We start from the raw sequence: 22,837 nt of genomic DNA, 5'->3' as shown, positions 1-22,837 counted from the left end.
AAAATGATTTTATAATTATACAAGAAGGTAATATTACAAGACAGTTTGCGGTTTGTATCACATTTATGTATCATGTATATGTATATATTGTAATGTATCATGTATATATATATATATATATATATATATATATATGTATGTATTATTAAGTTAAATATATATTATAAATATATATGTATATATTATTAAGTTTAAGTATATATGTAGTATATATTAAGTATATATCCATATATTAATACTTTAAGTATATATATATAAATTATTAAATTTTTTTGTATTTTTATTTTTTATTTTGTAAGATAGTTTAAGACAAAGAGTATGATATGTTATGTTGTGATGAAAAATTGTAAGACTGCAGTTATATATAGGGTGAAAACTAAAGTGGCGAGATTCTAAAAGAGATTATAAATTGAAAGCATAACAGTGTAAAAGGAGCTGGAGGCTTATGACATTTTAAATAAAGCAAACCTGAACCTTACCCTGCTAAGATAACGGACTCTACATAAATGGATCGGTCAGTTAGTGAACTACTGCAACAGAAAAAAGTGTGTGTCGAACGAAAGCGTTGGAGCGATTTCTTCCCTACTTGACGTCGGTACAGACTTGGGATCCGTACAAACCCTAAGTAATAGAGATACGGACTCTAAACTATAAAATTTTTTATTTGGTATACTTTTATTAATCAATTATATGATTCGTTGACTTGTTCAAAAATCTATTTTTCATTTCTTATACATATTAAGTTAAAAATTTTGAAATTTTGAAATTTTTAGTTCCCACATTTTTTCATTACAATTTTCATACACATGATATATGCCGTCCAATTATTTAAATATATTTGTTCAATACAATAAATTCAATACAATAAACATATCGTTTTAATACGGAAGGTATTATTTCTTGGTACGAAAATACTAAGAAAGGCATAAACAATTGCGACACCATTGTTAACATGTTCCCGTGTATGTGTATGCTGATATTCGTACATGTACATACTAAAAATTACGCAAATTAAAATATATCGTCGAAAGCTGTAAATAAAGTTGGTTGGTGAACTTAATAAAAAAAAAACATTACCAGTTCATTGATATCGTTTCTAAAAAAAGATTGTTATGTATAAAGATAATTTTATTGCTATTAGCAAGCAATGATAAAACGTTTACAATGTTGTTTCCAACACGTATATTGTATAATTGAAGACAATTAAAAACTCTAGGAGAAATGTTAATAAATTCTGTATAGATGTTAATACAACGTAAATAAAAATTAATGAAACGCCTTGTACAAAGTGAATATACAGGATGTACCCTTGAAAACATTAAATCTGAATATTTCTCATTGGTCAGCGTTCTTCGTTAATAATTCGTAAACGAAGTTGCAGATTGCATTTTCGCTAAGGAAAAAGTTACTTCAAATGACCTCGGCTACCCCTCATTTTCGGCTGTTAAAACACCCTGTATAGGGTGTTCCACAATTACTTTATTTTATTTGTTATATATTAATTATTATATTAAATTAAATATTAATTATTTTATTTATTATATATAATATTATATATTATCATATATAATATAATATAATAATATAATATTATATATTATTATTATATATTATATTAATAATATTAATGTAATTTTTTTATATAATATATATATTCAGAACAGAAAGAAACATATTTGGTCAATAACAAAACATAACCAATTGCCACAATGAATCTAACAAATGTAATAAATAATTATGATTCGACTGAGACGAATATATATATATGCGGCTACATTGCTCTAGCAACTCGCACATTATTTTTAGCATTATTTTTATTTTTCAAAATAATATTATTTCACGCAGGAACATTTTAAGTAAAAGTTTGCAAAGTAAAGGTAAAACGATTGCAACATATGCCTTAAAAACAGTCTGATACAGTCGATTTCTATGCATCATCTGTCGAAATACGCAAAACCCAAAATGAATATGGCACCTACTGGTGCGACTTTCGTCGGCCGACTACAGTCTTTGGGGACACTTATTACTACCTTATGAATTGAGACCAACTTTTACGAAAAGATACCACATGCGTGCGTAAAAGCCTTAGTGGATCGCAGTGAGAAAAGTAGTTGCGGTCAGCTTCGGGCGGAGTGCGAAGTAACGACGAACCGTCGTCGTCGATAAGTCGTGGTCAGAGGATTGCCGGGAAGTGTGGTCGCATCCTAGAAAGATTACTATAATTCGTTTGTTGGGCTAGGATAGCACACTACGGCTGTAATCCTTGCCGATGAGTGACGTGCTTCTAGAAAGTCGTGTGTACCCATGTGACGTCATTCCGTGCCTTGTCGAACATACAGAGAGTACCAGCTCAGTGACAGATAGAAAGAAAAGGAAGTATCGAGAAGAGAACCGCGGAAAAATGCTGGGCCACCACCAACGATTCCTCTTCGATATCGTTCTTCTCTCGAGCCTGTGCAGAGGTAATTCCAGCTTTGTCTGAATCAAATTTTTGAAAAAAATCGCAGTCGGTCGTGCTACGACAAAATTCCAATCTTTTGTTAACTAAGTCAATGAATGAAATGTTGTAATATATTTATGTATTTCATTTACTGGATGCATTGTAGAGCAATCGTCTATGTCAATTTGTCTATACAGGGTGTTCCATAATTATGTTAATACCCGGAAAGGGATGATTCCTGGGGTTATTTGAAGTAACTTTTTCCTTAGCAAAAATGCAATCCGCGACTTTGTTTACGAGTAATTATTGAAAAACACTGACCAATGAGTGGCGAGTTCGTCCAGCGCTAGGCGGCCGAGCCAATCAGCGGAACTGAGCTTCGACCGCCTTGCGCCAGCCGAGCTCGCCTCCAATTGGCCAGCGCTTTTCGTTAATAACTCGCGAACAAAGCCACGGATTGCATTTTCGCTAAGGAAAAAGTTACTTCGAATGACCTCAGGAACCACCTCTTTCCGGGTGTTGAGATAATTATGGAATAGCCTCTATATAACCGAAGAAGTATCTTTCTCTTCATTCCAGTCTCAACAGCTCTGAAACCAACTATATCAACGACAACTAACCAGATGATTATACAAGAAGGCGAGTCCTTGCGGCTGGTATGCTATGGCAATTCGGACATTTTCTTCATTTATCCCGTTAACCGAACACGTGCCGTAAGTAATGAAATCTTAATACAGGGTGTCTCAAAAATGTCTCGCGATCCGGAAACGGGGGGTTCACGAGGTCATTTGGAGTAATTTTTTCCTTAGCGAAAATGTTCTACGAGGCTTCGTTTACGAGTTGCCAGCAAAAAACGCGGACCAATTAGAGAGTGAGGACGGAGCGTGGACGAGTGGGGAGGCGTGGCGCCGTACGTTTTTCGTTAATAGCTCGTGAACGAAGCCGCGGATTGTATTTTCGCTAAGGAAAAAGTTACTTCAAACGACCTCGGGAACTCCTCATTTCTCGCTTGTACCATAATTTTGAGACACCCTGTACAATATTATCAATACAAGGTAAAGAGAAGTGATTATAACGTATACTTTAATAACAGCCTAATACAGTCTTTTCTTATACATCGTTCATCCAAACGAACAAAACCAGAGATGAAAATGGCACCTACTGGTACGACTTTCGTCGGCCGAATACAGTCTTTGGGGACACTGGTTGGTATGGTTGCTCGTATCATCCCCTCGCTATGATCACCATGGATGACTATCTATGGCGTAACAACACCGACTCAGAAAGCAACTTCGTTTATGTCTATGTTCAGTGTAAGTGCATTTTAGATTTCTATTGGGTTGGCAACTAAGTAATTACCGATTTCAGTTATAGATGTCTCTCACTCCCATTTTTATGATATCCGTAAATGTTATATTATAAAATTATTATTATTATTATGTTATTTTTTATTATCCGTGAATGTTAGCAACTGGACAAATTGAATGCAGCGGTCAAGGAAAAGCGACCAGGATTGGTCAATCGTAAAGGTGTCATTTTCCAGCAGGACAATGCTAGGCCGCACACGTCTTTGTCCACTCGGCAAAAATTGATGGATATCGGTTGGGAATTGATGTTACACCCACCATATAGCCCTGATCTCGCGCCATCGGATCACCACTTATTTCGATCCCTGGACAACTCCCTTCGTGGTAAAACTTTCAACGATGATGACGCTGTAAAATCTCACTTAACTCAGTTTTCGGCCGAAAAGGATCAGACTTTCTGCGAGCGTGGAATTTTCAAGTTGTCGGAAAGATGGCGAAAGGTCATCGAACAAAATGGAAAATACATTACAGATTAAACTTCGTTCCAAGTAAAAAAAATTTTTTATTTCATTGAACAAATCGGCAATTACTTAGTTGCCAACCCAATATTAAGCTGCGAAAGTTTATGCATAATCTCAGTGTCGAACCAGGGAGACTTCTCAAAGTAGGAATTATAATAACGTTGTTAATAATGTTTAATGGGCTAAATCTACAGAGACCTTTGCAAATGCGAGGACGCTGCAATTTAAGAGATAAATTATTATGTTTCAGCTATAATAGATCGATTCGTGGAACAAGCAGAGTCACATGTTTTGGAAACATATATCGGCGGAGATATTGTCGTACCGTGTCGACCAACGTCGCCACGAACGAAAGTCTGGATTGCAAAATTCGTTAGAGAAGAGGTATTTGATCGATCAAAATATGTCGTTGCCATCGAATTCGTGAAGCAACATAACATTGGAGTTACGAAACTTTTCTACTAAATGAACTAAAAGATAGCATTCAATTGGCTGAAATTACGAAATTGCGGAAGATTTGTTATGAAGTTGAATAGGGTATTGCAGCCGGTTATACCGTAGAGCAGAGCTCGGAATTAACCAGCTCGCAACACGAGGATCGCGAGCACGCCTCCTGCCTCCCTGTCGCGCGTCTCACCCCTTGTGGTTGCCTCTTTCGACACGGAGCGTCTTAGGCGCGTGCTGCTGCTTTATATGTGTGTGTGCGCGCGCGCGCGCGCGACGGGACTCAAGCTCTCGCGATCCTCATGTCCGAGCTCTGCCGTAAAGTGACCGATTGCTCTGACTTTTATTTGTTTTCGGGCATAATTGAGCCGTTTATTTTGAAAGTGGCATAAGTCACTTTGTTTTTAAGTCGATATATTTAAGGGTTTGCGTTTGAACACGTTTAAAAATATGTATGCTAACACTTTCGAGAAGATTTACTTGTATTTGTTATCTCAGGATACTGATATTTTTCTCAGTATAAATAATTTCGTATAGACATTAACAAAATCACCACTTTTCATTACGGTAAAGTGACTTAAGCCACTTTCAAAATAAACGGCTCAATTGACTTTATATTTATGGAACAAGACGTATTAAATACTTTCGTTACTTTATTTTCTTTACATTTTAATAGAAATATTTCATATGTTTTATTCTATAAATTAATTGTGCCTGAAATCAAACCAAAGGCACTGCAGACTCATTGGCAAGGATAAATGATTCTTTGCTCTGGTATAATTGTGCGGGCTTCACGAATGCTAATAAGTACAATTAATGTGCGAGATGTTATTTAATAAAATACATTGTGCAGTCTAGGTTCGATAAAGTCTCACGACATATTTACGATCCGAAATTTGGATTTATGCTGCCGTCAATCGACAGGTATATCGAAGGGACGTACATATGCAATATGTTTACTAATCAAACGGTCTCTTATATTATACGTTTGCGGAGTAAGTACACTTGTTGAACAATATTCATCTTACAGTCTATCTTTACAAAACCTTCCTCACAAGATTATTATTATTATTATTATTATTATTTATTTTTATTATTATTACTACTTTATTATTATTACTATTATTTTACCCTGAAGTAATGTTAATAATAATTCCGGGATGGGGCAATGCCGTAGTAAGTGGGGGTTTTTAGTGGGTAAGATCCCCACATACCTTGAGAGTTTGACCGTTTTCGAGGATCTTGTTGATTTTCCCCAGCTATAAAAATAAAAAGAAAAGTTATTATTATTATTTTACCATCGTTTTTTGTTATTTTGGTTTTGGTAAAATTACGAGAAAAAGAAGGTTACATCATTAATGTAAGAAAGAAATTGAAAATCGAAGGAAACGATTAATTGAATGAAAATTATTGAACAAAAGAAGTACATTTTCCACACGATAGATCTGTAAAACGTTCATTTTTCACGATGCTCCATAGGCTTTTAACAATCTACGATTTTTGTTCTCGTTCAGCAGAAATTATTCTGCCCGAACTAAGAATTCTCAACGATACTTTGCTGCACGTGATAAAGGGTGAATCTCCGTACCTGAAGTGTACCGCAATCATTCACAATTCTGACTGTGGTATCTATTGGAATGCACCGCGACAAGTATCGATCTTCACATACGAGTTCCATTCGACGCTCGTCCGAGTTGAATTTGATACAGCAGTTTGATATTTCAGAGCAACAGAATCAATACATGGAATGATCGTCGGGCTATTACAAGTAACATCTTTGAGAGAACGGCCTTTTTGGTGATCGAGTACGTAATCAACGGGGACGCAGGTATCTACGAGTGCAAACTCAGCTGTCCTTATAATGAGACGAAATCAGAGATGGTCATCCAGGTGCATGGTAAGTGCGGTGATAGCGTTACACGCGAAACGTGGTCAATAATAGCTTATAGTAGCCAGATGGTTCAACTAGATTTAGGTATTAATAATAACATTATGGTATTTTCGGGAAACACAAGGGATTCCTGAGGTCATTTGAAGAAACTTTTTTCTCAGCGAAAATACAATCCGCGGCTTCGTTTACGAGTTATTAACGAAAAACAGTGACCAATCGGAGAGCTAGCGCGGCCAGTGCTTCGCGCTTTCGGCCAATGCCGCGTCGCGCCGGCCGCCTGACGCAGCGGCAGTGGTCACGAGGGAGGGGCGTCGGCCATATGCGATCTTTCATTGGTCACCGTTTTTCGTTAATAACTCGTTAACGGTGCCTCGGAGAACATTTTTGCAAAGGAAGAAGTTGCTTCAAATGACCTGAGGAACCCGTCAATGTTTAGAGTCGCTCGATCCATTCATCAACCTGACAACTCGGGATCCTAACAGGCACTACGAATGCCATGAGGGTGAAGAAGTGGAGTGGATTGTCGATGTAGATACGTATCCTTCGGCCGAACTAGAATGGTACGTCGAAAATGTTTAAATAACAATCGCATTATATTTCTAGAGTATTCTAGACTATTCTAGAGTACTCTACGGGCGTGAAAACAGGCATTTGCGTTACGTACATGGACATCTGAAGACACCACGCGTTTAAATGTCCAAATCCTCGATAGCAGTTTCTCACAGATAGACCGTGAATGTTCATATGTTCGTAATGGAAACGAGTACGCGAGATGAAAACTCTAAGAACTGCGCATTTCCCGTTCTATTTCCAATCGATGCGGAAGACGTTCACTTTGGACAAAGCATTCGCAGCCCACCCGTGCATTCTCATTGCCCCGATGTCCAAATTTTCGTTTCGCAGGTTGCACGGCGACGAAGTCATAAGAAGTTTTCCGCCACCCGAGGAATCTAAATATTCGACGAACAATGCATGTTGCAATCCAACATTGAAAATCTACAGGTTGGATATAAGCGACGCGGGAACATATTCCATCCAGGCCAGCAATCGGTATAAAAGGGAAACGTTGAACTTTACGTTGGACGTAACAGGTACGCGCTGTATTCGTTGTTCCCAAACGAAATGTGATAAATATTAACCGCGGTTGCTCTGTTGATTCCACGATTGTCCGTCCTAATCGAAGATAAGTCTTTTAGTTGGGCCGAAAGTGTATATGAGCAAACCAGGCTCGTACTACTTTCGTAATCAGGTGCTAAAGACAGAATGCTACGTGGGAGCATTCCCTAAACCGAATATTACCTGGAGTTACCGCAAGTGTCCCAGTTATCCTTCTTGCGACGATGGCACCCTCGAGTACTTAACGGTACGCAATGTTTTTAACGCCAAACCTAGCTAGAACGAATCGTAAGAGGGTTGGCAGAAAAGAAATTTCGGTATTTCAATGTGAAATAAAACTCAACTTTTTTTATACAGAAAATGAACTTTAATCAGTCAAATATTTTCCATTCTGTTCGATTGACCTTTTGCTATCTTTCTGGTAACTTCATGATTCCGCGCTCATAAAAGTTCTTCTCCCTCATAAACCTTCGTTCAAATATACAGTAATATTAAAATGGTGTAAAGCGTATATGTATATTGGATTGGCAGGAAAGTAATTTCGATATTTCAATGTGAAATAAAACTCAACTTTTTTTACACAGAAAATGAACTTTAATCAGTCAAATATTTTCCATTCTGTTCGATGACCTTTTGCCATCTTTCTGGTGACTTCATGTTTCCGCGCTCATAAAACTTCTGGTCCTTAGTAGTAAAAAGTTCAATCAAGCGCGATTTGAGGCTATCGTTATTATTGAAATTTTTATCATTTATAAAGTTTTGTGAACTTCGAAATAAATGACAATTCGATGGTGCAAGATCGGAGCTATATGGAGGATGTGACATCACTATATATATATATATATATATATACATTAATATAATATAATATAATATAATATAATATATATATATATATATATATATATATATATATATATATTATATTATATTATATTATATTATATTAATATATATTAATATATATAGTATAATATTAATATAATTAATATATATTTATATTATATTATATTATATTAATGTATATTTATATAATATATAATTATAATTTTTAAAATTATAACAAAAGAATGACAATGCAAACATAAGACTATCTATTCATGCAAACCGAAATTACTTTCTTGCCAACCCAATATTTAGACAGTACATCATTTTCATTATAACGTCTGCTTGAATGACGATATCGATTCAAACATTTTCCATGAACGTATATTCATAATTTTAACATGTTTCGAGCGAAAAATGTGGCATCGATCGTTCTCACCGGCTCGGTGGTTTAGCGTTGATTGAAGACCGAAGTCGTTGCATTGACTGCGACCGATTAATTAAATCGAGAGATATTCGTACAGAACTACGAGGAAAAAGGAACCGTGACTCGACTGGTCTCTACGGTATGGATGGCCACTGAAATGTCTGGCGAGCTTACCTGCATGGCGTGCAACATTGTTGGCTGCGAAAATGCTACCGAAAACGTGTTTGTTTCCGGTAAGAACGGGACCAGTTCACACCCTTCACGATCAGCGAGCCAGAATGCTTTTGAATTATAACTAGACTGCGGATTTGATTCGACAATATTATAAAAGTATTAAGGGACAAAAAAAGGTTTTTGCTGAAATACTTAAGTTTACCATAATTTGTCTCGTTGAATGCTCATTACCTGTGCTGTACCAAAGTTCGCGTAATTCTTGGCTTTTGAACATTTCAAGGCTGTGATTATAGTGGATGCGTTTTCGTACGAACTAGCGTTCTGACGAATTCCATATACTACGTCACATGCATGATGCTTTCCGCGGTTAGACATTAGTTTTTCGCAGCATATTCGATATGGAGGATTTTTACATCGACGTCGACGAGTTTTATCGTTTAGAGAATCTGGTTTTAAAAATTTTATTTTTAAGTGATTTATTAAGTGATCAAATCAAGCAAGTGAATAAACTATTTCTATTGTGGCCGTTATGTGGAGAATTTCACGCATTATTGGAAGAACTTAAGAAGGATTTTATTATTCCTTAATGGGATTAAAGGTGGGATTTTAAGAGAACCGAATTTTCGGTTATGTGTTCCTTCGGAAGAAAAACTCGCGATCACATTAGGGTGAAAAATGTTTTCATTTTCATGATTTTCGATCAATATATTAATATATCATATATATCATATATATAATATATATATGATATCATATATTAATATATCATATATATCATATATATATATATATTTATATATATATATATATATATATATATATATATATATATATATATATATATATATATATTATACATATATATGATATCATATATCAATAATTATCAATAACTAACTTAATTGCTTTAAATATCTACATTATTGTAAATATAATTACTATTGGTGTCCATTTCTCGACCAATCTTCTCCAATTTTATTTCAGTTAAATATGGGTTAAGGTATTTCCACGATTACATTTATTTTTACGTACGCGTCGATATGAGAGATCAAACTCGTTTGAAAGACAAATTCGTTCTGACGATGAAATTATATTACTACTACACTGCAGTTTACTTATGCATTAATATCTAGGCACATTTCACGAAACAGAAGCCGCCGATTGTTCATCACGCGATGGTTCAAACGTTCTGATGAATTCGAGAGTCTCCTGGACTCAGGAAACGCAGTTAGCGTAACCACTCGCACATAAGAATTTATACGATCGATTGTTCTGACGTCAGAATGCTATTTCGTACGAATACGTATCCCCTGTAACCGCAGCCTAATACACGTTTTCTTTAGATGCTACAACATGCTTCAAAATATTTTAGGCGAACATGGGGAATTCGGTATCATTCTCACGAAGGAACCAGTGGCAGAGGGTGACGACTGGGAGCTGATCTGCGCTGTTTCGAATCAAAATTATTCGGACATCATCAATTGGAGTAGCGAAAGTGGTCCAATCGTACAATCTGGTCATTTGATTTCCAATATTTACGCTAAGAACGCGTTAGAAAATTTATTTTTCTACAATTAATTTTAAACACCAATAAAGTTCAATGAACGATCCGAGAATAATACGTTGAAACTTTTAGATAAAATCTCTATCGATCGAGAGAGGACTCAACATATGTACAGATCAATTTTGAAGATACACAACGTGAAAATCGAGGACTCGCAGGAATATATTTGTACAGGGAAGTCCACTGGCAATTTGACTCGGTCTACTGGATATCGTTTGGAAGTGAAGGGTAATTCGAAATGCTAATTCCTAAGGTGGTTGAATGTTGTATTGTTGAATAATATTATTCTTCTTTCAGCTGCACGAGCGCCTATAATTGCAGATACCAATTTGAAGAAAGAGGAGATAATCATTGATCTTGGGAGCCAAGGTAGCAAGAGAGTGCTTTTTCACTGTTTTGCGGATGGTATGCCTATCCCAAGCATCAGTTGGTTTAAGGTAATCGATTAGAAGTCAATATTGTATTTCTTAATCACAGTAATATTTTACTGTTTATATCTTTTTTACTATTTTACCGTATTCGGATATTTATATCTTGGCACAAGTCATTGAAAATCGACATACTTTTCTCAGGATGGTGCACAGGTGGTAGTTATTAATGAAAAGTACAAGTTATCCAATAACTCTCAGAAACTTGAACTAGAATATCCATTGGAAGTCGACGGCGGTGAGTACGTGTGCCGAGCAGAAAATCGAATTGGAAAAATAGAAGTTGCTCAACGAATAACGATAAAGGGTAATTTGTTAAATTGAGCAGTGCAGACACACACAGGAGAGCGAAATTCCACTTTAACTTCTTTTTAATTAATAGGGTTCAGGATTGTAAGTAACAGACCTGTTGCACTAATCATTTTGGTTGTCATGTTAGCAATTGTCGTTCTGACCCTGGTGATCTACTTTGCCCTCAAGGTTCGCCGTGATAGGGTAACTTCACTTTTGTAGTATTACGCGGCGCCATTTGATTCTACAACAATTACACCATTTTTTATGATGTTCCAGATAATGAGAAGGGAATTAATGGAGGCTGGTCTTATGCATTTTGAGAAAGGAGCTGTCGAGAGTTTGAATCCGGACTTGACTGTAGACGAACAGGCAGATCTCCTCCCTTATGACAACAAATGGGAATTTCCCAGGGAAAGATTGAAATTAGGTAAGCTTTGATCGAAAATCTTTTCTTGACATTTTCTGTTGGAAAATAGGTCCGTATATTGCTCAGTATGCTAAGATTCGTTTTCAGACCTATAATTTTTAAAGCAAATTTGAATTCGATCGATGAAATTGGTGTGTTAAATCTACTCTATTTAAATATTATTTGAACATGTTCAAATTGTTCAAATGTTATACGAAAATATACCATTATATTCGGGAAAGTATACACAATTGTCATAAGTAAGAATTAACCATGTAATTTTTACAGTTCACTACCAAACAATTTGTATAGTTGAAAATTAGAACTTTTTTCCGTGATCAAGAAAATAGATTTCAGATTTGTGTTGGACGGTGTAGGTTTCGGTAATAATTTTCGGTAATAACGATGTAGTATCAATTTACAGGGAAACACTTGGGAAGCGGCGCGTTCGGCGTAGTCTTGAAAGCGGAAGCTTTGGGCATTTGCGAAGGCGAGGCAATTACTACTGTAGCGGTGAAAATGGTCCGCCGTGCTCCCAATCTCGTGTATATCTGTGCACTTGCTAACGAACTCAAGATCATGGTACATCTTGGCAAACACCTGAACACTGTCAACCTTCTTGGTGCTTGCACAAGAAATATCTTGAAACGTACGTCTTCTAACCCTTTGTTAAGTTAGCACCAAAGGTTAATTTAACCGTATTTAAAGGCATCTATATTCATATGAGGCTTGTAAATGACCATTTATGGACACATTTTTCTTATTCTTTATTTACTATCAGTATTTCATTTCTTCTTTACAAAGTTTGTGAATTGAAGCACTTTCTGAAGATGTAAATAACTTGCAAATTCAAAATTGCTTTTGTTCAAGTTTGTTCATTGGATTTTCTTTACAACAATCTAAATCATTTATGATATTGTTAGCTTGTAGGCTTATCGTCTAAGTAAATATCGTATTTAATTAAATGATTTCTGTTGATTATCCAGGTGAATTGTTAGTGATCGTAGAATTCTGCCGATTTGGAAATTTGCACGATTACTTATTGAGCCACAGAAGCGGCTTTATCAATCAAATCGATCCAGCAACTGGCAAATTAGATCTCAGCATCGGCCTTGATCTACTGAAGAGAACTAGCGGTGTTTGCACTACTAACAGGTTCGTTGCTACATTTTCGCCCTCATGTTTCTTGTTACCTGTTAACAACACTACGACGAGGAATCTATCTCGTATGGTCGCAAAAGGACATTGCACGTGTCCTATGCTTTCTCTATAGAACGAATTGTTGCACAATTTAACCTATTTTAAATTATGATTAGATATTCGAGATCACATTAAATGCAATTATGCATTATAGTGCATCTAGTCTGCTTCCGATAATTAATAAAATGAAACTATTGATGCATGTTGGAGTTTGCGGTGCGGACGCTTTTCTATTCTTATCTGTCTGCACGATAGGATTAAATCTGCGGAGTTGTCATCTTCTGCCAATATCAACTGTAATTCGGAATCTGATTCGGTGCAGTGTCACGCTGCAGCTACCGATTTCCAGGACATCGGTATGTCGGCAGATGATCCCGTACAATATTGCGGTTCCACTGAACATAGTTGTCGGGGAGATTACGGGGACTCTAATTTAAAACCAATCTGCACGCAGGATCTGTTGTCCTGGGCGTTCCAAGTAGCCCGTGGAATGGAATATCTCAGCCAGAGAAGGGTGAGTTTCTGCGAGTTCTTGTCTCAAATTATTCTATTTCAAAGCGAACTATATAATTAATATCTGCAGTCTATTTATATAACAATTAAATAGTGAACTGTGACTTTTGCAATATTTCATTTGCATTGGAGATAAGTTACTGGACAAATGTCGGATTGCATATATACCATTTTTTAAAAATGAATGTATAGGTATTACACGGTGACCTGGCCGCTAGAAATATCCTGCTGGCCGATGACAATGTGGTGAAGATATGCGACTTCGGTCTGGCCAAGAGCATGTACAAAGAAGAAATTTACAAAAAGAGAAGCGACTGTCCATTGCCCATTAAGTGGTTGGCCATCGAAACAATGAGGGATCGAATTTTCTCCACGCAATCGGACATTTGGTCGTTTGGCATAGTATTGTGGGAGTTCTTTACGCTGGCTATGACTCCGTATCCTGGAATAGAGGCGGAGATAGTGTACCAGAAGCTGATCGAGGGTTACAGAATGGAGCAGCCTGAATATGCCATCCCCGAAGTGTAGGTTCACTCAAAATTTTTCATTTGGAAACGAATCGGGACAGTGCATTTTCAATTATATTCGATAACAAGTGAAAGAAAACAGATTAAAGATTCCTGACTTTCTAAGCATATATCAACGTATGCTCTCCAGCGTGTACCTGCTAAATTACGAGCTACATAGACATCGGGCATAGACGTCCACATACATAGACGTCACCTTCCTTTTGACGGAAACTGCAGCCTTGAGAGGCTGGCTTTGCGAACCCCTGGCCCTGCCATAAATTATCTAAATGTGTAGCGATTTCGGTCTATCTGCCTTCGGTTAAAAACAATCTGTCGCTAACATCATGAGACCCGCAAGCCTTATGCTGAATGTAAATTTTCAAATATTCCGAACGGCACGGTTAACTGTATCAACGTCGACCGTACGTACAGTGTAACTTGTAATTGATAATTCATGCTTTGCAATTTATGATTTCCAGATATGAAATAATGTGTCAATGTTGGAATGCCGAGCCTTCTCTACGCCCGAGTTTCACGGAACTAGTCGATAGCGTAGGAAATTTGTTGGAGGACAATGTGAAAGCGGTAAGTTCCTTGTGCGATCTTTCCATCACTTTGTACAGATCATACATCTTCGTATCACATTATACAGAATTGTATACCGGAACATGTTCTCGCATAATTCATATGTTAATCGATAATTGGAGGCCATTGTTATGTGGAATAAATATCGTTGGTCATGACAATTTTCGAAGATATTTGCGTTTTATTCAAATTATCTCTGGGTGACTCAATTGAAAACGAAATTGGTAATTTCAGCACTACATCGAATTAAACGCCCCATACCTCGACATGAACAGGACTCTGCTGGATGGCGGAAAGAACGATTATCTGACGATGGTCTCTGCTCCGAATCACGCTGTGCTTTCTTCACCGACTCATGATTGCGCTGTGGAGACGTCGCCTATGCTGAACAAGGAGGAGGAAGATCGCTATGTGAAACCTATCAATGTCCACGAGCGGAGGGCAGAGTTAGCCAGAAACAGAAAAGCGATGAAGGATCACGTGGTGCATCCAGATCACGATTCCGGTGACGACAACCCTCCGGACAACTTTGAGCTGGTTGATTTGACATAAGAGAGTGACGTGTCCTGTGGAAGTCGGAGCTCGACTCGAATCCGATTGCCGAGATAGGTTTCGCTTCGACGATTAGTAAGCACTCGCGAGAATTACATGAGCATGCGTCAGCAATGAAGTGGCACGAAGAAAGATTTGCCTGAAGGATACAACGATCTTAGTAACGTGATCGTAGATAATTGAGAAACAAATCGATCCGAGATTTCAAGTGCTTAGAAACTGCTGATTCCTGCAAGCAATCCAGTTGAAAGCGTCTTGCTTTGGCGACTCGTCAGAAAATCGCAGAGTTATGCCGGGAAATTCTGTCAAATACACCATACTCCCCAGACCTAGCACCCTCCGATTATCACTTGTTTCTCTCTTTGCAAAACTTTTTACAGGAAAAACAATTCAAAACTGAAGCTGATATTAACCGAGCATTAGTTGAGTTCTTCGCCTCTAAAAATAAATCATTTAAAAAAAATGGCATTTACAAGTTGCCATCACGCTGGCAAGAAGTCATAAGTAACGATGGAAAGTATATTGTACAATAAATATTATTAAATGTATGAAAATTGTGTTATATTTCAATTAAAAAACGGACAGTACTTTCCGATAGACCTAATAATTGCCAGGAAATTAGGAAACGCTTTAAATACACTGGGTCAAAATGACCCGGCAATCGCAGATCAAGAATTAGCGCGCGTGAAGCGCAATGTAATAGTTGGTCGTCTCTGGAGAAAGACGGGGAGCAGAAGCCGAGGGTAGTTTCGGGGTGATAGCGGAAATGGTAGTGGAGTTAGTTACGATAGTGAGGAGCCCTGGTTCGAGGCATTTTTTAAAAATGGCATTTACAAGTTGCCATCGCGCTGGCAAGAAGTCATAAGTAACGATGGAAAGTATATTGTACAATAAATATTATTAAATGTATGAAAATTGTGTTATATTTCAATTCAAAAACGGACAGAACTTTCCGGCAGACCTAATACAAAGTACATGGTAGGTACTAAGTACGTGACCGTCGAATCGTGTCATGTGGCCTCCGAAATGTTTTCGAATCGTGGCAAGAAATTAAAGATAAAAAGGATAAGTCATCGTTTTTATTCTAGCATTACTACGTATTCACATTAATGTACACCGACATGTTGGCCGCTGCCTTTTTTGCCGACTGTCCCGAGATTCTATAAAAACGAACCGCGCGACTCGAAGAATCGCGGCTCAGTACTCTCGGATCTGCCGGTTTCAGTTCCGACCTCCGAACATTTCTGGGAGAAATTACCGTATTCGGTCGAAACAGATTTGGCTGACTGAGTTATAATATATTAATACTTATATGTATCTTGTTTCTTTTTACTATAATTAGTTTGACATAATAGTATAATATATAAGTAATATAATTAACTTAATAAAAAATACAAGTAGAGGATAAGGCTTCCAAATGGTGGGGATTTATTGAACTCCAACGCGTGTATTGGATAATTGGAAACCATGTAGAATGAATATCTTTAGTTATGATAATGTCGAAAGATATTTGCGCTTAACTCTATGTTTAGGTGAATCAATTGAAAGCGAAATTGGTAATTTCAGCACTAGCGTTCTATCAAGTGTTTACGATTGTCGGAGCGAAGCCCATCTCGGCCGTCAGATTCGAGTTGACCTCCATCTTTTCAAAAGACCTTTCCAGTTACAAGTTGGCCGGCGGGTTACAGTTACCGGAACATTAATCTGGATCCACCAAGTGATCCTTCACCATTCTTCTATTTCTGGTAAGTTCTGCCCTCTGCTCGCGGACATTGATAGGTTTCAGATAGGGATCTTCTTCCTCCTTGTTCAGCATAGGCGATGTCTCCACAGCGCAATCATGAGTCGGTGAAGGAAGCACAGCGTGATTCGGAGCAGAGACCATCGTCAGATAATCGTTCTTTCCGCTATCCAGCAGAGTCCTGTTCATGTCGAGGTATGGGGCGTTTAATTCGATGTAGTGCTGAAATTACCAATTTCGTTTTCAATTGAGTCACCCGGAGATAATTTGAATAAAACGCAAATATCTTCGAAAATTATCATGACCAACGATATTTATTCCACATAACAATGGCCTCCAATTATCGATTAACATATGAGTTATGCGAGAACATGTTCCGATATACAATTCTGTATAATGTGATACGAAGATGTATGATCTGTACAAAGTGATGGAAAGATCGCACAAGGAACTTACCGTTTTCACATTGTCCTCCAACAAATTTCCTACGCTATCGACTAGTTCCGTGAAACTCGGGCGTAGAGAAGGCTCGGCATTCCAACATTGACACATTATTTCATATCTGGAAATCATAAATTGCAAAGCATGAGTTATCAATTACAAGGCAGATAGGCCGAAGTCACTACACATTTAGATAATTTATGGCAGGACCAGGGGTTCGCAAAGCCAGCCTCTCAAGGCTGCAGTTTCCGTCAAAAGGAAAGTGACGTCTATGTATGTGGACGTCTATGTCCGATGTCTATGTAGCTCGTAATTTAGCAGGTACACGCTGGAGAGCATACGTTGATATATGCTTAGAAAGTCAGGAATCTTTAATCTGTTTTCTTTCACTTGTTATCGAATATAATTGAAAATGCACTGTCCCGATTCGTTTCCAAATGAAAAATTTTGAGTGAACCTACACTTCGGGGATGGCATATTCAGGCTGCTCCATTCTGTAACCCTCGATCAGCTTCTGGTACACTATCTCCGCCTCTATTCCAGGATACGGAGTCATAGCCAGCGTAAAGAACTCCCACAGTACTATGCCAAACGACCAAATGTCCGATTGCGTGGAGAAAATTCGATCCCTCATTGTTTCGACGGCCAACCACTTAATGGGTAATGGACAGTCGCTTCTCTTTTTGTAAATTTCTTCTTTGTACATGCTCTTGGCCAGGCCGAAGTCGCATATCTTCACTACATTGTCATCGGCCAGCAGGATATTTCTAGCGGCCAGGTCACCGTGTAATACCTGTACATTCATTTTTTAAAAATGGTACATATGCGATCCGACATTAGTCCAGTAACTTATCTCCAATGCAAATGAAATATTGCAAAAGTCACAGTTCACTATTGAATTGTTATATAAATAGACTGCAGATATTACGCTAATTCGTAGTAAGTATAGAACATATAGAATTGTCAAGCACAAAACAAAGTGAATACTACCAAAAATGATTGATATTTTCATTTTCATCTAATTATATAGTTCGCTTCGAAATAGAAATTTTCTGTATAATACAGTTCTGATAGAATTATTTGAGACGAGAACTCGCAGAAACTCACCCTTCTCTGGCTGAGATATTCCATTCCACGGGCTACTTGGAACGCCCAGGACAACAGATCCTGCGTGCAGATTGGTTTTAAATTAGAGTCCCCGTAGTCTCCCCGACAACTATGTTCAGTGGAACCGCAATATTGTACGGGATCATCTGCCGACATACCGATATCCTGGAAATCGGTAGCTGCAGCGTGACACTGCACCGAATTAGATTCCGAATTACGGTTGATATTGGCAGAAGATGACAACCCCGCAGATTTAATCCTATCGTGCAGACAGATGAGAATGGAAAAGCGTCAGCACCGCAAACTCCAACATGCATCAATATTTCATTGTATTATCAATATTCATTGCATTAATACATTTCATTGTATTAATTATCGGAAGCAGACTAGATGCACTATAATGCATAATTGCATTTAATGTGATCTCGAATATCTAATCATAATTTAAAATAGGTTAAATTGTGCAACAATTCGTTCTATAGAGAAAGCATAGGACACGTGCAATGTCCTTTTGCGACCATACGAGATAGATTCCTCGTCGTAGTGTTGTTAACAGGTAACAAGAAACATGAGGGCGAAAATGTAGCAACGAACCTGTTAGTAGTGCAAACACCGCTAATTCTCTTCAGTAGATCAAGACCGATGCTGAGATCTAATTTGCCAGTTGCTGGATCGATTTGATTGATAAAGCCGCTTCTGTGGCTCAATAAGTAATCGTGCAAATTTCCAAATCGGCAGAATTCTACGATCACTAACAATTCACCTGGAAAACCAACAGAAATCATTTAATTAAATACGATATTTACTTAGACGATAAGCCTACAAGCTAACAATATCATAAATGATTTAGATTGTTGTAAAGAAAATCCAATGAACAAACTTGAACAAAAGCAATTTTGAATTTGCAAGTTATTTACATCTTCAGAAAGAGCTTCAATTCACAAACTTGGTGAAGAAGAAATGAAATATTGATAGTAAATAAAGAATAAGAAAAATGTGTCCATAAAAGGTCATTTACAAGTCTCACATGAATATAGATGCCTTAAAAACGGTTAAATTAACCTTTAGTCCTAAATTAACAAATCGTTAGCAGACGTACGTTTCAAGATATTTCTTGTGCAAGCACCAAGAAGGTTGACAATGTTCAGGTGTTTGCCAAGATGTACCATGATCTTGAGTTCGCTAGCAAGTGCACAGATATACACGAGATTGGGAGCACGGCGGACCATTTTCACAGCTACAGTAGTAATTGCCTCGCCTTCGCAAATGCCCAAACCTTCTGCTTTCAAGACTACGCCGAACGCGCCGCTTCCCAAGTGTTTTCCTGTAAATTGATACTACATCGTTATTACCGAAAATTATTACCGAAACCTACACCGTCCAACGCAAATCTGAAATCTATTTTCTTGATCACGGAAAAAAGTTCTAATTTTCAACTATACAAATTGTTTGGTAGTCAACTGTAAAAATTACATGGTTAATTCTTACTTACGACAATTGTGTCTACTTTCCCGAATATAATGGTATATTGTCGTATAACATTCGAACAATTTGAACACGTTCAAATAATATTTAAATAGAGTAGATTTAACACACCAATTTCATCGATCGAATTCAAATTTGCTTTAAAAATTATAGGTCTGAAGACGAATCTTAGCATACTGAGTAATATAAGGACCTATTTTCCAGCAGAAAATGTCAAGAAAAGATTTTCGATCAAAGCTTACCTAATTTCAATCTTTCCCTGGGAAATTCCCATTTGTTGTCATAAGGGAGGAGATCTGCCTGTTCGTCTACAGTCAAGTCCGGATTCAAACTTTCGACAGCTCCTTTCTCAAAATGCATAAGACCAGCCTCCATTAATTCCCTTCTCATTATCTGGAACATCATAAAAAATGGTGTAATTGTTGTGGAATCAAATGGCGCCGCGTAATACTACAAAAGTGAAGTTACCCTATCACGGCGAACCTTGAGAGCAAAGTAGATCACCAGGATCAGAACGACAATTGCTAACATGACAACCAAAATGATTAGAGCTACAGGTCTGTTACTTACAATCCTGAACCCTGTTAATTAAAAAGAAGTTAAAGTGGAATTTCGTTCTCCGGTGTGCGTCTGCACTGCTCAATTTAACAAATTACCCTTTATCGTCATTCGTTGAGAAACTTCTATTTTCCCAATTCGATTTTCTGATCGGCACACGTACTCACCGCCGTCGACTTCCAATGGATATTCTAGTTCAAGTTTCTGAGAGTTATTGGATAACTTGTACTTTTCATTACTAACTACCACCTGTGCACCATCCTGAGAAAAGTATGTCGATTTTCAATGACTTGTGCCAAGATATAAATATCCGAATACGGTAAAATAGTAAAAAAGATATAAACAGTAAAATATTACTGTGATTAAGAAATACAATATCGACTTCTAATCGATTACCTTAAACCAACTGATGTTTGGGTTAGGTATACCATCCGCAAAACAGTGAAAAAGTACTTTCTTGCTACCTCGGCTCCCAAGATCAATGATTATCTCCTCTTTCTTCAAATTGGTATCTGTAATTATAGGCGCTCGTGCAGCTGAAAGAAGAATAATATTATTCAACAATACAACATTCAACCATCTTAGGAATTTGCATTTCGAATTACCCTTCACTTCCAAACGATATCCAGTAGACCGAGTCAAATTGCCAGTGGTCTTCCCTGTACAAATATATTCCTGCGAGTCCTCGATTTTCACGTTGTGTATCTTCAAAATGGATCTATACGTCAATCGAGTCCTCCCTCGACCGATAGAGATTCTATCTGAATGTTTAAACAAATTATATTCGATTCGTTTAATTTCTCATTGAACTTCATTGATTTTTGAAATTAATTGCAGACAAGTAAATTATTTAACGCGAACTTAGCGTGAATATTGAAACTACCAGATTGTACAATTGGACCACTTTCGCTGCTCCAATCAAAGTTGTCCGAATAATTGCGAACCGAAGCAGCGCAGATCAGCTCCCAGTCGTCGCCTTCTATCACGAGGTGTTTCACGAGTATGACACCGAACTCGCCGACTTCGTCTAAAACATTTTGGAACACATTGTACTATCTATCAAACACGTGGTTGTAGAAACATGTTCACCAGGTAAGAATTATGTGAACTTTCCGATAGCATAGTTAATGAGCATTCAACGAGACATGCTATAACGAACTCAAGTATTTGAGCGAAAACCAATTTCGTCCCTTAATACTTTTATGACACTGTTGACTCAAATTCGCAGTCTATTTATATGGTACAAAACTACTCTGGTTCGTTTATCGTGGAGAGTGATGCGGGTCCTGTTCTTACCGGAAACGTACACGTTTTCGGTGACATTTCCGCAGCCAACAATGTTGCACGCCCTGCAGATTACTTCGCCGTACATATCAAGGGTCGCCGATAGTGTAGAGAGCAGATGAGTCACGTTTCCGTTTTCCCTGGAGTTCTGTATGAATATCTCTTGATTTAATAAATCAACACTAAACCACCGAGCCGGTGAGAATGATCGATGTCTCATGTTTCACTTAAAAGTTGTTGAAATTATGAATACACGTTCATGGAGAATGTTAGAGTCAATATTTTCATCCAAGCAGGTGCTGTAAAGTCTAAATAAAATTTTGATGTTAAAACATTGCATACCGTTACATGCTCGAGAGTACCATCGTCGCAAGAAGGGTAATTAGGGCACTTGCGGTAACTCCAGGTAATATTCGGCTTCGGAAACGCTTCCACGTAGCATTCTGCCTTTGCCACCTGATTTTTGAAGTAGTTCGAGCTCGATATGTTCATGTACACTTTCGGTTCAGCTAAAAAACTCATCGTCGATTAGACCGAACAGCCATTACATCGATACAGTCACTCCGATCAATATTTTTATATTTCGTTTATGAACAATGAAAATAGCGTACCTACTATTTCCAACGTAAAGTTCAAAGCTTCCTTTTTATACCGATTGCTAGCCTGGATAGAATATATTCCCATGTCGTTGAAATCCAAACTGTTGATTTTCAATGTTGGCTTACAACATGCATTGTTAGCTGATAACTTGAGTCTCCCATGTAGCCACAAAATCCTTGGAATTTCGTTGCCACGTGCATCGACCCTACGAAATGAAACTTTGGAAATCGTGACATAGAGAAATCAGAAGTGGACTACAAATCTTTGTGCAAAGTGATCATCTTCACCTTCCATTTGAAAAAAAAAGAACAGGGACTGTTGAGAAACAATGTAATCGAATTCTTAACGTTGTCAGTTTCGTCTATTCATTTTTATTACAAACGCATCAAATTCGCAGCTTGTATATACGAAAGAACTATCGAGAG

At 37.5% G+C, this 22,837-nt stretch overlaps 2 protein-coding genes across 2 annotated transcripts; one reads left to right on the top strand and one right to left on the bottom strand.

The window, feature by feature from the left end:
- Positions 1–1,903: 1,903 nt before the first annotated feature.
- LOC143260504 (vascular endothelial growth factor receptor 1-like) lies at positions 1,904–16,265 on the top strand. The gene is made up of 23 exons (XM_076526203.1): positions 1,904–2,462; positions 3,020–3,153; positions 3,534–3,753; positions 4,519–4,652; positions 5,566–5,707; positions 6,230–6,363; positions 6,438–6,609; positions 7,040–7,163; positions 7,507–7,694; positions 7,800–7,966; positions 9,069–9,204; positions 10,518–10,661; positions 10,782–10,937; positions 11,007–11,146; positions 11,282–11,444; positions 11,520–11,632; positions 11,708–11,858; positions 12,262–12,486; positions 12,824–12,992; positions 13,293–13,551; positions 13,743–14,074; positions 14,539–14,644; positions 14,879–16,265. Exons 1-23 carry the CDS (start codon positions 2,270–2,272, stop codon positions 15,194–15,196), a joined length of 4,020 nt encoding a protein of 1,339 aa, XP_076382318.1. The 5' UTR covers positions 1,904–2,269; the 3' UTR covers positions 15,197–16,265.
- A 336-nt stretch (positions 16,266–16,601) lies between these two features.
- LOC143260505 (vascular endothelial growth factor receptor 1-like) lies at positions 16,602–22,603 on the bottom strand. The gene is made up of 15 exons (XM_076526206.1): positions 22,424–22,603; positions 22,155–22,321; positions 21,825–21,960; positions 21,412–21,555; positions 21,134–21,289; positions 20,925–21,064; positions 20,627–20,789; positions 20,439–20,551; positions 20,213–20,363; positions 19,585–19,809; positions 19,080–19,248; positions 18,486–18,744; positions 17,840–18,171; positions 17,394–17,499; positions 16,602–17,159 (listed from the first exon to the last, which is right to left on the bottom strand). The coding sequence occupies exons 1-15, from the start codon at positions 22,494–22,496 to the stop codon at positions 16,896–16,898; spliced, it is 2,598 nt and encodes an 865-aa protein (XP_076382321.1). The 5' UTR covers positions 22,497–22,603; the 3' UTR covers positions 16,602–16,895.
- Between the last annotated feature and the right edge of the window lie 234 nt (positions 22,604–22,837).

This window comes from Megalopta genalis, chromosome 14, assembly GCF_051020955.1.
Source record: "Megalopta genalis isolate 19385.01 chromosome 14, iyMegGena1_principal, whole genome shotgun sequence".
Lineage (NCBI taxonomy): Eukaryota > Metazoa > Arthropoda > Insecta > Hymenoptera > Halictidae > Megalopta > Megalopta genalis.
This window is presented reverse-complemented; position numbering and strand designations above follow the sequence as displayed.